Source organism: Candidozyma haemuli (genome assembly GCF_002926055.2).
Source record: "Candidozyma haemuli strain B11899 chromosome Unknown D_2014730914, whole genome shotgun sequence".
NCBI classification, from domain to species: domain Eukaryota; kingdom Fungi; phylum Ascomycota; class Pichiomycetes; order Serinales; family Metschnikowiaceae; genus Candidozyma; species Candidozyma haemuli.
The window spans coordinates 177814-193382 of NW_020289911.1; the positions used below are offsets into that span (position 1 = coordinate 177814).

Consider the following 15569-nt stretch of genomic DNA (forward strand, 5'->3'; position numbering starts at 1 on the left):
TGTCACGACGGGCCCTGGCAGGGCTGGCGATAGCATCGATGTCCCGGTATCCGGAGATACTGTAGGACCAAACAGTGGAAAACAAATAGAAAATTAGAATGTTGTGGAAGAAAATCATGGTACCACAAAAGAAGAAGTAGTAGTTGGTGAGGAGTGTTTTCGCAGCCAAAACGGCGTCAATTTATAGTTGGTCCAGGGAAGAGGTACAGTCCAGAAAGGCACGAGTGTGGATCTAAGGAAAAGGTGAATTCTAGTAATAGAGCATTTATGCAGTAGAAAATGTATTTAGATGGACTTTTAAGTTTTATATTGAAGATGTAGGCACTTTTGGTGGGCTAGTGGGGGCCATAGTGAAGCCTCTAGTGAAGCCTCTCATAGTGAGCGCTAACAGTGAGCATCAGACTGGCTGGACCATCCCCCTCTTTGAACCACCAGAACATTAAAATATAAGAAGGAATACCCCAATCGAATCAGTACATTTTGAAAAACTAAATGCCACCAAAATACCTCGTATATGTTCTTTTATGTACTTCTTGTCGTTGGCTCTCCTTGGCTGGTGCTGGGGTTCGCAGCCGCCAGAACTGTACAAGCCGATGCTCATCGCACTCTGTTTTTTGCACTAGTGAAATATATCACTACAGCTACAGCTACTACTGGTGATAAGGTAAATACTCTTCCAAGCATGAGCCATTTCATCACTTTGCGCCCGAATGAGGCCTTGGCCAAGCTTGAGACTTACAAGCACCAGTTTCCACAAAAGACAGTGCCCAGACCGTTCGAGTTCTCCGAGCAAGTGGCACTCGACTTGGATAAGCTAGCACTCATTGCATTACACCCAGACTCGACACTTGCCATCTACTATGCTTACGAGCCTATTTTCCTTGACTTGATGGCCCGCTGGGTTCAAAATACCGCCTGGTTTGAGACTAATTACACCGAAGTCCACGGAACGGCTTCGTCTGCTCCAGGTTCCATTGTCTTACTAGCATTGTCTCGCATCATTGATTTGGCTCCAGAATCCACCAACTTGATAGAATACTACTTCGATTCCTCCAATGATATCCTTTCCAGCCTTTTCGATCCATCCTTGACTCCATCCGAATTACAAGCATCCCTTTTGGCATACTACAGAATCTACCACTCCAACCCGCATATTTTCAAGCGCTTCATCGATCCCAAAAATCTCCATAAAATCATCCATTTAGAATCCGAAGACTATAATCCCGCTAAGATTTTGTCCATCCGCATCCTTTCCAGTTATATCAGCGCCTCCGAATCTGCCCATGAATCAATGTTGGAGACACATGTTAGAGGTTCGTTCCATGGAACCTATGATGGAGGTTACTCAATAGACTATAGGTTTGTTCCATTGGTTGAGGCCAAGAGACTTTCCAACCATACCAAGTTGCCTCCTGCCGTTTCCTATCCCGACGGTAAGCCAATTCAAATCTCCCAAGCCGAGTTGTCGCCTCTAATCACTTGTGTGTGTGGAGTGCTTCTTTTCAATAGATCTTCAGATAAGGTCACTAATAGTGACAGCACGTTCGTTCCTGTCGAAGGATCTGTTACTGTCTTGAAGCAATTGGCTACACACATCCTGAGAGATAGACCTGTCATGCTTCATGGTCCTCCTGGATCTGGTAAGACGTTCCTCATCAATCAGATGGCCAGCTACATGAACTGCTCTGACTCTATTGTCAAGATCCATTTGGGAGAACAAACAGATGCTAAGCTTCTTTTGGGTACTTATACTTCAGGAGAGAAGCCAGGTTCCTTCCAGTGGAGATCAGGTGTCTTGACTACTGCCGTTAGAGAAGGCAAGTGGGTCTTGGTAGAAGACATTGACAAAGCTCCAACTGAGGTTCTTTCGATCCTTCTTGTTTTATTGGAGAAGCGTGAACTCAATATTCCTTCAAGAGGTGAAGTGATTAAGGCCCACAGCGGATTCCAGCTCATATCCACCATCACAACCTCATCCGAACAGCATTCAAGACTACCAGATCTTATTGGTATGCGTCTATGGGAACTTTGTGAAGTCCCCCCACTCCCCGAAACAGACTTGAAGTTCATTCTTGCAGCCAAGTTCCCATTACTTGAAAAGTTCATCGCCAAGTTCATCATGCTTTATGACAAGGTTGTCCAGATATTCTCCATGCCAGCTTTCATTTCATTGAATAAAGGATCCCATCCTAGATCCAACTCCTCCAGAGACCTCATGAAGTTTTGTTCTCGTTGTAACAAGTTACTTCAGAATAAAGGTGTTACAAATGATGATACGCTTTTCGAAACCCTGGTTTATGAAGACATTTTCGCTGAAGCTGTCGAGTGCTTTGGTAGTGCTATCACGGAACCCTCCGCTTCTGTGCCACTTATGAACGCTATTGGTGAGATATTGGAGATCCCAGCCACCAGAGTCAACTTATTTATTGAGAACTACGTTCCATCCATGCATATCGACGACGATTCCATACAAATTGGACGTGCTCTTCTTCACAAGTCGTCCTTTGACAAAGCCCTTTATCCTCGCAAGAAAGGTGGAGAGTCTAGTTTTGCTCGTACGAAGCACCTGAAACGTCTTATGGAACAAATTGCATTGGCAATTCAAATGGTGGAACCAGTATTATTGGTTGGTGAAACCGGTACTGGTAAGACCACAGTTGTCCAAGAAGTGGCTAAGATGATGAACAAGAAGTTGACTGCCATTAATGTTTCTCAACAAACCGAGGCCAGTGATCTTCTAGGCGGCTTCAAACCTGTGAACACTATGACCGTTGCTGTTCCATTGCAGGAGTCTTTTGAGAACCTTTTCTTAGCTACCTTCTCCCAAAAGAAGAATGCAAAGTTTTCAGAGCTCTTATCTAAATGCTTCAACAAAAGACAGTGGAAGAACGTCATCAAGCTTTGGAAGGAAGCTGTGAAAATGGCTCGTGTTACTTTAGATAAGAGCGATGACTCAGGAGACGAGAAGACTCAGGATGGTGGTCCTAAAAAGAAGAGGAAGTTGTCTTCAACCGAGAAGCTGGCCATGCTTGAAAAATGGGTTAACTTCCTGAATGGCGTCGAGAAGTTTGAAGCTCAAGCAGCCAATCTTGAAAGTTCTTTCGTGTTTAATTTCGTTGAAGGTTCGCTCGTCAAAGCTGTTCGCAACGGCGAATGGCTTCTTCTTGATGAAATCAACTTGGCTTCCTCAGATACTTTGGAGAGTATCGCTGATCTTTTGACCGAGGCATCTGAACAGAGATCTATTTTGTTGAGTGAAAGAGGCGACGTTGAGGCTATTAAGGCACACCCAGACTTCCGTATCTTTGGTTGTATGAACCCTTCTACTGATGTTGGTAAGCGTGATTTGCCTGTGAGTATACGATCAAGATTCAGCGAGATTTACGTGCATTCCCCTGATAGAGATAGAGAGGATCTTTTGCTGATTATCGATAAGTACATTGACAAGTATGCTGTGGGCGACGACTGGATCTCTGAGGATATTGCTGAGCTTTACCTTGAGGCCAAGCTGTTAGCAGAGAAGAACAAGATTGTCGATGGTGCCAACCAAAAACCTCATTTCAGTATCCGTACTCTCACGAGAACGTTAACTTACGTCAGAGATATTGTCATGACTTACGGCTTGAGAAGGTCTCTTTACGAAGGTTTCTGTATGTCCTTCTTGACCTTGCTCGACGTTAAATCTGAGGCTTTGTTGAGACCAATTATCGAGCAGTATACTGTTGGTAAGTCCAAGAACCCTAGGGGAGCTCTCTCGCACATCCCCAAGGCACCTTCAGATGCTAACCATCAGTATGTTCAGTTTAGACATTATTGGTTGCAAAAGGGTGCATTTGATGTTGATGAGCAGCCTAATTATATCATCACCCCGTTCGTGGAAAAGAACCTTCTTAATTTGGTACGTGCTACTGCCAGCAGAAGGTTTCCAGTCTTGGTTCAAGGTCCAACTTCGGCCGGTAAAACTTCCATGATCAGTTATCTTGCTGCTATTTCTGGCCACAAGTTTGTCCGTATCAACAACCACGAGCATACCGATTTGCAAGAATACTTGGGTACTTACATCTCCGACTCAAGTGGAAAATTGGTCTTCAGAGAAGGTATCTTGGTTGAGGCCTTACGTAACGGTTATTGGATTGTTTTGGATGAACTTAACCTTGCCCCTACAGACGTTCTCGAGGCTTTGAATCGTTTGTTGGATGACAACAGAGAGCTCTTTATTCCAGAGACACAGGAAATCGTACACCCACATCCAGATTTCATGCTTTTTGCTACTCAGAACCCACCTGGCTTGTATGGTGGTAGAAAGGTTCTCTCTCGTGCTTTCAGGAACAGATTTTTGGAGTTGCATTTCGACGATATTCCAAGAGATGAGCTTGAGATTATTTTGAGAGACAGATGTCGTATCGCTCCTTCTTACGGTAAGAAGATTGTCGAAGTTTACAACGAATTATCCTTGCAGCGTCAATCTTCTAGACTTTTTGAACAGAAGAACTCTTTTGCAACTTTGCGTGACTTGTTCCGTTGGGCTCTCAGAGAAGCTGTTGGATACGAGGAGTTGGCTGCTAACGGTTACATGCTTCTTGCCGAACGTGTCCGTAATGAAGAAGAAAAGCAAGTTGTGAAGCAGACTATTGAGAAGGTCATGAGAGTCAAGCTTGACATGGACGCTTACTATGAGAAGCTTGAAAACAAGGAGATCTTCAACCTTGAGCTGCCAATCGTTTGGACAAAGGCTATGAGAAGATTGGCTGTTTTAGTTTCGACTTCCATCAAATACAAGGAGCCTTTGCTTCTTGTTGGTGAAACAGGATGTGGTAAGACTACTGTGTGTCAAATCCTTGCGCTGTTCATGGGTAAGCAATTAATCACTGTGAATGCTCACCAGAACACTGAAACTGGAGATATTCTTGGTGCCCAGAGACCACTCAGAAATAGGTTTGAGACGAGAGGTGAGCTTGTGAAGAATTTGGTTGCTTTCTTTGAAACCCTTGGCATTGATGTCGAACTCAAGGAGGCAAATGCTGAGGGCTTGACCACCAAGTACCGCAAGACAGTATCATCTCTTTCAGATGAGGACAAGGCTAAGGTTGGAGAAACACTTATTGCTGATATCGAAGCAAACATCAAAGCTGCCGGTGTTCTTTTCGAATGGGTGGATGGTCCTTTGGTCCAGGCCATGAAAACTGGTGACTTTTTCTTGCTCGATGAGATTTCTTTAGCTGACGACTCCGTTCTTGAAAGATTGAACTCTGTGCTTGAGCCTGAGAGAAGCTTGTTGCTTGCGGAGAAGGGTACTGAAGATGCTTTCCTTGTCGCTCAGGATGATTTCCTGTTCCTTGCCACCATGAATCCTGGTGGTGATTACGGTAAGAAGGAGTTGTCGCCTGCTTTGAGAAATAGATTCACTGAGATCTGGGTTCCTTCTATGGACGACTTCAATGATGTCAGACACATTGTCAAAGCTCGTCTTAACTCCCAGCACGAGTGGCTCGCGGACCCTCTTACTGATTTCTCCGAATGGTTTGGAAGAAAGCTTGGTAACGGTAATGTCAACAGCGGTGTCATCTCGCTCAGAGACATTTTGGCGTGGGTAGAATTCATCAACTCATGCAGTGAATCCATTTCTTCCGATGCCGCTTTTTACCATGGTGCTTCTATGGTTTTCATTGATGCTTTAGGCACTAACAACACCGCTTACCTTGCTGAAAACGAGACGAAGTTGACTGGGTATAAGACTGAATGTGTTGAGAAACTTAGCCTGGCTATCAAGAAGGATGTTTCACAGTATTCTCTTATCAACAATCACGAGGTTATTGTCGAGGAAGCTAGTCTTAAAGCTGGTTTGTTTGAGATTGCCCGTGTTCCCGAGACTACTTTCAACGATCCATTCAACTTACATGCCCCAACAACAGCTGCTAACGCCCTGCGTGTCGTGAGAGCAATGCAAGTCAAGAAGCCTGTTTTATTGGAGGGTAGCCCTGGTGTGGGTAAGACCAGTTTGGTGTCTGCAATTGCCAAAGCAACCGGAAACGAATTGATCAGAATCAATCTTTCTGAGCAAACTGATTTGATTGATCTTTTTGGATCTGATGCTCCTGTTGAAGGTGGTCAGACCGGTGAGTTTGTATGGAGAGATGCACCATTTTTGAGAGCAATGAAGAACGGTGAATGGGTCTTGTTGGATGAAATGAACCTTGCTTCTCAATCGGTATTGGAAGGTTTGAACGCTTGTCTTGATCACAGAGGAGAAGCTTATATTCCTGAGCTTGATCGGTCGTTCCCACGTCATCCTGATTTCAAGGTGTTCGCTGCTCAGAACCCTCAGTACCAAGGTGGTGGAAGAAAAGGTTTACCCAAATCGTTCGTCAACAGATTTACTGTGGTGTTTGTGGATACATTGAGTGCCGACGATTTGACTTTGATTTCCCACAAGCTTTATCCTAATATTTCCAGAGACGACTGCAGCAAGCTTATCACATTTATCTCTAAATTGGAAGAGCAAGTTGTTCATGAAAAGTCGTTTGGAAACTTTGGTGGTCCATGGGAATTTAACTTGAGAGATGTGTTACGTTGGTTGAGCTCGTTCAATTCTCTTAAGAATATCAACAACGAAAAGGACATGCAGCTAGGTGAATTTTTGGACATGATTGTTTGTCAAAGATTTAGGACGCCTGAGGACCGTTTCAAGGTTAGAGAACTCTTCATTTCGGTTTTCGGTATTCAGTCAGACAGAACGCCATTTTACTCCATCGGTTTGGATTACGTTCAGGCTGGAGGTGCTCTCATCAAGAGGAACGACATTACTCAGTTCAACGATTCGTCGGACAGAATCAATTTGGCACCTCTCCAATGTAACTTCCCAGTTCTCGAGTCTGCGTTTAGAAGTGTTAATGAGAATATTCCATTCATCATAACAGGTCCTTCCAATGCGGGTAAGACTGAATTGATCAGGTTCATGGCTCTTGCTGCTGGTGTCAAGCTTTCTGAATTTGCCATGAACAGCGATGTCGACAGTATGGATATTTTGGGTGGATATGAACAAGTCGATGTGACCAGAGCAATGTCAGAAGTTACTGCAAAGACTTATTCTTACTTCAGGGAGTTCGTTATTCAAGACAGTCTCGCCGTTCTGAAGAATGCTAAGGCTGCTCTTCTTGCAATGGATTTGTTGTATGTGATTGAAAAGACGACACTGATTGCCGACTCGTTCCCAGAGATTTCCAGATGTTTTAGGAACTTTGTGAGCCAATACCATAATGAGACTTTGGATGATCTTCTCAAAATGTTTGAAGAGGTTGAGAAGAAGGCCAACGAAAAAACTGCGGTCAGATTTGAATGGTTCGATGGGTTGTTGGTTAAGGCTGTTTCTAATGGTGACTGGTTGGTCTTGGATAACGCCAATTTGTGTAACCCTTCTGTTCTTGATAGACTCAATTCTTTGCTTGAGGTTAATGGATCGTTGATCATCAACGAATGCAGCACAGAAGATGGATTACCTCGTGTGTTGACTCCACATCCCAACTTCAGATTGTTTTTGACCGTGAACCCCAAGTATGGTGAGTTATCTCGTGCCATGAGAAACAGATGTATCGAAGTTCATATCGATGACCTTCAGTATAGGTCGACTACTTTTGATAAGTTGACTTTGGGTGTCCCACCTGTCCAGGACACTATGGCTGACGGTGACATTTGTGACATGATGGATAAGCTCAAATTTGGCGAAACCGGTGCTGGTAAGCCTTTGGCTTCCTTCATTCCGTGTAACGAGTCTAAAGTCAGAAGATTTGCAACCACTACTGATGCCTTCGATCTTTATAAACAGAATTTGGCTAAAAGTTCTCTTGTGAGTATTTTGGCTCAACTGGACATCCAATTCGTGGAAACCTGGGCTCAAACTGTGTTTTCGTGCAAAGAGTTTGAATTTGTCTTTAAGACTACGATTGAGAACTCAGTGGAAGTTTTGAAGGTGTTGTCTAGCGCTGACTACTTGTCGAGCTGTCAAAAGACCTACAACAACGTTGATGAATCTAGAGTTTCGGCTAGATTCCTGGAGACTCAAACGCTTAATCCAATCATTAATGAGGTAATTGTGCCCTATTTGAGCCAAAATGGTGAGGTCAACTGGCTTGAACCTACCTTGTTGTTCCAGGTGGCTTCCAACATTTTCGACATGACCGATGTGTTGCTGAATATTGAGAAGAAGGGAAGTGAAGGTCAGCTTCAGCATCTCTCATTCCTTGAGCTTTCTGCTGCTGTTAACTTTGGTAGAGAAATGAAAAGAATGCCAAAGGTGAATGTTTACGGATTCGTGAAGGAGTTGCACAACTGGATCGTGAAAGTCTTTTTGACTCATGCTACTGCTTCGGTAGACTACAACGAGCTGGTGTTTTCGACAATTCTCGAGCTTCAGGGAATCTGGCATTGTTTGGTTGCGTCTGCTCAAGTCCAGAATGTCACCAAGTTGAGAGTTTATCACAATATGGTCAATGCTTGGTTTGAGAAGCATAAAGATATCTCCATGCTCATTGATCAGAAAAAACCTATTACTAGTCTTTCACTCGAACTTGAGTTGACAACGGGTTTCTCTATGGGAACTATTTGGAATCACTTCCGTCAGAACTATCCATCTTCAAACGAGGCCTGGGAGTACTTTTCAAGTTACTTGGATATCTTGAGGGAATTTGATGACTTGGTTGCACAATATGAGATGAATGCTGAAGAGATCTCAGTTCTTAGGCAGCTTATGATTGACCTTCACGGAACGATTATTAACGCTTCTGCTTCTGACAATGAGCTTGCTGAATTGTTTAAACAATTGGTGAGTGGCATAGCATCTCTCAAGGAAGCTGCTAAAGGTTCTGCCAAAAGACATAATGACTTTGAGCCAGAATTTACCATGCTCTCCAACCTTGTTGAGTCAAGCAGTGTGGTATCTGGTGCTGACACTTTGGCAACCCAATTGAAGCTCCACCAAAAATCTGATAAGCTGACTTTAGGCTTGGTGTTTTCTCAGAGTTCCGATATTTTCAAGCCTTACCCAAGAATCTTCGACGACTTGTGGTTGAAGAATCAGGATGATGGCGTTAAGGGCCTTTTCGGAGAAGTGCTTTTTGAAACTGCTAACCAGAAATCTCACGGACTTGATAAGTGTCTGGGTAAGTTCTTGGATCAGCAATTGGTGGACATGAAGCTTCTTGCCAGCTCGCTTATTGAAAACTCGAGCGCTGTCCTTCAAGACCAGAAAGAAGTTTTCTTGAAGCTCCTTATTGATTGGATGCACCAGATTTTGGCAGCACATGGTATTGAATTACCCCAAGCTTCTGATTCTTTTAACGAAGAAATTATCAGTACTACCATGAAGTCTGTTAAAGAAGCTGGCGAGGATGCTTTACTCAAGGTATTCGAAGTATACATTGGCCCTGCTTTGCTGCTTGCCTTCTCTACTGCTTCGTTGAAATCCCTTGGTAAAGCTTGGGTGCTCTTCTCGTGTGGCTGTATTCAGCTTTTCGTGCCTAGTTCTCCGTTGGATCCCGCTATTGATGACCACGTTGCGTACGACATTTACAAGGCACAGAATGAATCTTTGGATGTCCTTATTGAGTCTTGGAAAGCTGTTAGACAAACGATCGCAGGAGATGAGCCTTTGGCTACCGAATTGACTATTCCACACTTGAGGAATGCCGACAGGGAGATGCCGAAGATCTTCAGACCTAACGATGGAATTGACGAATTGTTTGAAGAGTGGTCCAGCTTTATGTCTTCGTCTATTGATGAGGAGGCAGTTAAACGTTTGCTTTCTCGTGCTGATGCTGAATATACCGAAGCTAGCGCCAACAGCATTAATGTCTTCCAGCACAACTCGTCTAACTTCCTTACTCGTTTGAGAGCCAGCAAGCTTGTTTACTCAGATCTCAATGACATCTTGGCTGGTTACGTCTACGGTTTGAAGTTCGGCCTCAATTTGATGACGATGGAAAACGAAAACTCCCTTGCGAAGTTGCCATTATCAGAGCTTTGGTCCGTTGAGATCTCGAACTTGCTTAATCCTTCTCAGGTAAAGGCTACTTTTGATGAGTTCAAGCTTGCAAGCAAGTCTTTCGGAAACAGTTCCAACGCGAGCGAGAAGCTGATGCTCTTCTTCATTAGTTTGTGCTTTTTGCAGAATCACAAGTCTTCTGGCTCTGAACTCGACTATGTCACCAACCTGGCTTTCCAAACGTTGTATTACAGATGGTTCTACAGAAGAGCAAAGGAGGAAGAATTAGCTGCACAAGAAGCCTCTCTCTACAAGTATGAAGGAGACGATGATAATGTGGAGAAGGATTTCCAGGAGCTCTTCCCTGACTATGAAGAAGTGATGGAAGTCGACAGCAACCTTTCCAAGAACACCACTGCGTTCTCGGATTTGTACCCTGCCCTTTGCCAGCTCTATGTTGATTACTATCTCCATGGAAAACGTTCTGATGTGTTTGGTGTTGTTCAACAGGGTGCTAAATTGGCTTCAGATTTGTCTAAGTTTGATAACTTGTTCGCTCATGGCTCAACCAGCTCGAGCTCCTTAGCGGCTGTGCTTACAAACATGCTGAAGATTCATACCACCTACTCCATTGACAAGGGTGACGATGTTGATTTCTATCATGGCGAGTCTCCATTCCAGTTTAGAAGAGCCATGCGTGTTGTGAACAATGTGCATAGTTCAGTGTCTTCGCTTTTGGACCAATGGCCTGAACATGCTACTTTGCAGAACATTTCTAGAACTGCTCAAGAGTTTACTGAATTCCCATCTAACTATCCTGTTTCAAGACTTCTTCAGAAGGTGGAGGTGATCTTCACGTACATCAACGAATGGGAGAAATTTGCTAGCAGTAAGGTTACCTTGAAGGCTTGTTATGACGAGCTCACGGAGCTCATTGTTTCTTGGAGAAAGCTCGAGCTCTCCTCATGGAAGAAGTTATTCGACAATGAAGACTCTACCTTTAAGGAGAGAATCGGCAAATGGTGGTTTTATCTCTTTGAGACCATTATTGTGCCAATTGTTCTGGCTGATGAGAACGATGAACAGAAGATGTCTCCAATTCAACTTTTGGGTGCTTTGAATGTGTTTATGAGTGAAACTACGTATGGTGAGTTTGTGCCAAGATTGGAGTTGGTTGAGGCTTTCAGAAAACATGCTTTGACTCTTGAAGGTGGCGAAACTACAGCTAATGCTCTTGGTAACTTCACAAAGTTCTACCAGCAGTACGTCCCACTCATTGGTGAAGCTATTGAGCAAAGTAAGAAGACTCTTGAGAAAGATATCAATGAAGTTATTCTCCTTGCTAGCTGGAAGGACGTCAACATAGATGCTCTTAAACAGAGCTCCCGTCGTTCCCACAGCAGTCTTTTCAAGATCGTGAGGAAGTACCGTTCACTTTTGGCCACGCCTATTTCTCCACTCGTTCAAGCAGGCTTTTCTTCAGAGTCGAAGGTTTTGACTGAACAACCTATCCATATTGCTACTGTTGGCGAACTTACCCAGGACCACAGCACGCGTTTGGCTATTCAAAAGCTTTGTGGCAAGGCTGCCACCTGGGACGAGAGACCAAACAGACTCAAGAATCTGTCTATGATTGAGAACAATATGCGTATCTTTATTGAGAAGGTCAACAGGGCAGCTGCTCCATCCCTTTATGAATACGCCAAGGAGATTATTGAGGAAATGGATAGACTCAAGAAGGAAACACCAAATGTGATGAATGATGAGACGAAGAAGACTGTTGCAGCTTTGAGGACTCAAAAACACAAGCTTTTGAGTGAGGTTTTGAAAGAGTTGAGAAGAATCGGTATCAAGACAACCGTCAAGCCGGATATCAAGAAGCTCTTGGCTACAGTCAACTTGATCTTCACCAACAGTGCTGCATTTGGCTCGAAACACTTAGCTGGATCGGATAGCTACTTTATGAGAATTTTGGATTTGCTTCCTCGTCTTCGTGCTTCGGTAGCTGAAGGTAATGAAGAGGTGCCACAAGCGGATCTTGAAAGAGGAATGGCAGCCACTGAAAACTTGCTTTTCTCGTTGGTTACTACCAGGAAGCCGATCGCTAACTTGAATCAGTCACTTGAAAGTTTAGGTGCCCTTAACACTGCAATCGCTGATAAGCTTTCTGCCTTTAACCAAAGTTCATCCGTGATGTGTAAGTCGTCCTCAGTTGACGTATTCTTTTCGTCATTGAAGAAGCTTGGAAGATTTGTTTCCAGTTTCGATCAGTTGTTAGACTACGTTTTTGAAGTGCTTGACAGTGCTGCTTTCTTTGGCCAAGAAGTGAAGAGTGATATTTTCACTGAGTTGAGACGTGAAGTTGGCCAATGGAAGAGTAAGTTGTCCATCAACGAACTCACCATTCCGTCCGAAGATGAACTCTTGATGTTGAATGAATTCAAGACTTTCATTGACCGTGTTGTTGATGAGTTGATCTATTGGAGATCTTCCAATCCTAACAATGCTTTCATTGCTGACACCTTGCTTACCTGGCTCAAGGACAGGAAGACATATACCAATGTTGATTCTATTACTTCGGCTGATGGTGCTGCTACCGTTGAGCAGTTGGAGAAATCGCTTAGAAAGCTTTCGAACTCTATTCTTGTTTCTGTTCAAAAGGCAGTTGAATTGCACGCAGATGAAATCACTATGGACGATGATTCCTGGTTGCAAACCACTCAGCAGAGAGTTTCCCAGGCTATCAAGGTTCTTCACCACGAGAGTATTGTTTCCCTTCTCGAGGATACTAGAAATGTTGTTTTGAATATTGAGCATAATGAGGAGACTTCTGCTATTTCTGCTGCTTTGATGTCGTTTACTTTACCATTAACCCAACTTTATCACAAACTTGCTGCTTGCGTTTTCGATAGAGCCAGAGAGAATTACGTTCAGGTGTCTAGATCCACATACGTCATGGCAACTGCTCTTTACACGTTGTCGAGCTCTGGTTTCTGCTCTCCTGAACCTCCACAGGAACAGAAGAAGGACGATAATTTGCAAGAAGGTACTGGCTTGGGTGATGGCGAAGGTGCTACCAACAACTCCAAGGATGCTGATGAAGATGATGATTTGGATGAACATGCTCAAAAGCCAAATGAGGAGAACGACAAAGATAAGGATGAAGGTGAAGATGAAGATGATGAAGCGGTTGATATTGAGGGCGATATGGCCGGTGATCTCGAAAATGCATCCGATCAGGAGAAGGACGATAATGAAGACGGTGAAGAAGAGGAAGAACTTGATGAAGAAATTGATGATCTCGATGATCTTGATCCTAATGCTGTTGATGAAAAGATGTGGGATGAAGAAGCCAAGGATGATTCTAAGGAGAAAGAGTCAGATAAGATGCCACAGAAATCTTCCGCCGACGACGACAATTTGGAAGCCATGGAAGATGAGGAACAGAAAGATCAAGAGGGCGAGAATGAGGATGGTGATGAAAATGACAAGGAGAATGATGGTGAATCTGGAGACGAAGAAGAAGATGTTGGCGAGCAAGAGGATGAAGTGAAGAATGAAGAAAATGAGCAGCTCGACGACCATGTACCAGAGACCGAGACGCTTGATTTACCTGAAGACATTAACTTGGACGATGAGAATGACGAAGAGGGCCAAGATGAAGATGAAGGCGATGAAAAGTTTGAGGATGGTCTTGATGAAGAAGAGAAACCAGAAGAGAATGCTCCAGAAGATAAAGAGGAAGAACCTGCAAATGCTGAATCCGGTGATGAGGATGAGGATGATGCCATGGACGAAGATGAAAATGCCAACGAAGAAGAGGAAGAAGGCACAGCTGGCGACGATAAGGAAGTTGATGAAGATCCACAGAATGAGGAATCAGATGAAGAAACTGTCAATGCACCTGAAGAAGATGAAGAAGAAAATAAAGAAGAAGAGCAAGACTCAGCTGAAAAAGGCGAGCAAGAGGCAGATGGTCTTGATGGTGCCGATCAGGAACAAAATGAAGAAGAGGATGTCGACATGGATGCAGCATCTAAAGCAGCCATGGGTGAAAAGGGCGATGGTGCTGATAATGAAGTGATGGAAGACCAAGACGATGTGGGTGCTTCTGGAACCGCGTCTTCCGAAATGCAACAGAATGAAGAGAAGGATCAAGATACGAATGATAACTCCAACAGCGAAGTCAAAGAATCTTTGAAACAGTTGGGTGATTCTTTGAAGGAGTTCCATCGTCGCAGACAAGAAATCAAGGAAGCCAGCCAACAAGAACAAGAAGAGCCTGAAGCCAAGGCAGACGTTAGACCTGACGAATTCCAACACGTCGAGGGAGAAAACACTGAACAAGATACTCAGGCTCTTGGATCTGCTGACAACCAGGACCAGATTCAACGTATTGATGAAGATAAGGCCATTGATGATGATGAAGAGCAGCTTCCAAAACAAGAAGAAGAAAAGCAGGAAGAAAAGAATGCTGCTGATGATATGGATATTGAAGATGGCGATAAGGAAGAAGCTCAAGATGGAGAACAAGGCGACCAAGAAGCTGAAACCGAGAACTTGGGAGCTTTTGTTGGAGAGAGAAGAACTGTTAAGGAAGAAGACCAAACCATCGATCTTGACAGAGACGAGTTGGAAGACACCAAGGCTGAAGTCGACATGAAACATCAAGTTAACGACGACTATGAACTTGGAGGCGATGAAATCCCAGCTCTCGGTCTTTTTGAAGCCAGAGAGGCCTGGAACCGCAGTGAACTTGCTACCCAAGAATTGTCTTCAGGATTATGTGAACAGTTGAGATTGATCTTGGAACCTACCTTGGCAACCAAGTTAAGAGGAGACTACAAGACCGGTAAGAGACTCAATATGAAGAGAATCATTCCTTACATTGCCTCGGAGTTCAGAAAGGATAAGATTTGGCTCAGAAGGACTAAACCTTCCAAGAGACAATACCAGATTATGATTTCGGTTGACAACTCCAAATCCATGAGTGAGAGTAAAGTCACCGAGTTGACGTTGCACAGTATTGCTCTTGTCTCCAAGGCTCTTACCCAATTGGAGAGTGGTGGTTTATCGATTGTCAGATTCGGTGAAGACGTCAAACTCCTTCATCCATTTGACAGGCCATTCAACCAGGAAACAGGTGCTCGTGTGTTCCAGTGGCTTGACTTCCAACAGGAACGTACCGATATCAAGCAGTTGTGTTCAAAGTCATTGAAGATATTCGAAAATGCCAGAGCTACTTCTAATGCAGACTTATGGCAGCTTCAAATCATCATTTCTGATGGTGTTTGTGAAGACCACGAGACCGTGGAAAGAATGGTTAGACAAGCAAGAGAAGAGAAGGTTATGTTGGTGTTTGTTGTGATTGATGGAATTACATCCAATGAGTCTATTCTTGATATGTCTCAGGTGAGCTATGTTCCTGACGCCAACACTGGTGCCATGTCTTTGAAGGTGAACAAGTACTTGGACACTTTCCCATTTGAGTTCTACGTTGTGGTGAGAAGTATTAATGAGTTGCCAGAGATGCTTGCTTTGATCTTGAGACAGTACTTTACAGAGATTGCCAATGTCTGATGAAGTGAACCAT

General features: G+C 43.8%; 1 protein-coding gene across 1 annotated transcript; it reads left to right on the forward strand. All coding sequences in view use genetic code 12, as the record gives it.

Annotated features, from left to right (window-relative positions):
* Window positions 1–682: 682 nt before the first annotated feature.
* MDN1 (AAA family ATPase midasin) lies at window positions 683–15556 on the forward strand (the record flags this gene model as incomplete). Its single annotated transcript, XM_025486203.1, has 2 exons — window positions 683–5586; window positions 5614–15556. The coding sequence occupies 2 exons, from the start codon at window positions 683–685 to the stop codon at window positions 15554–15556; spliced, it is 14847 nt and encodes a 4948-aa protein (XP_025343753.1).
* Between the last annotated feature and the right edge of the window lie 13 nt (window positions 15557–15569).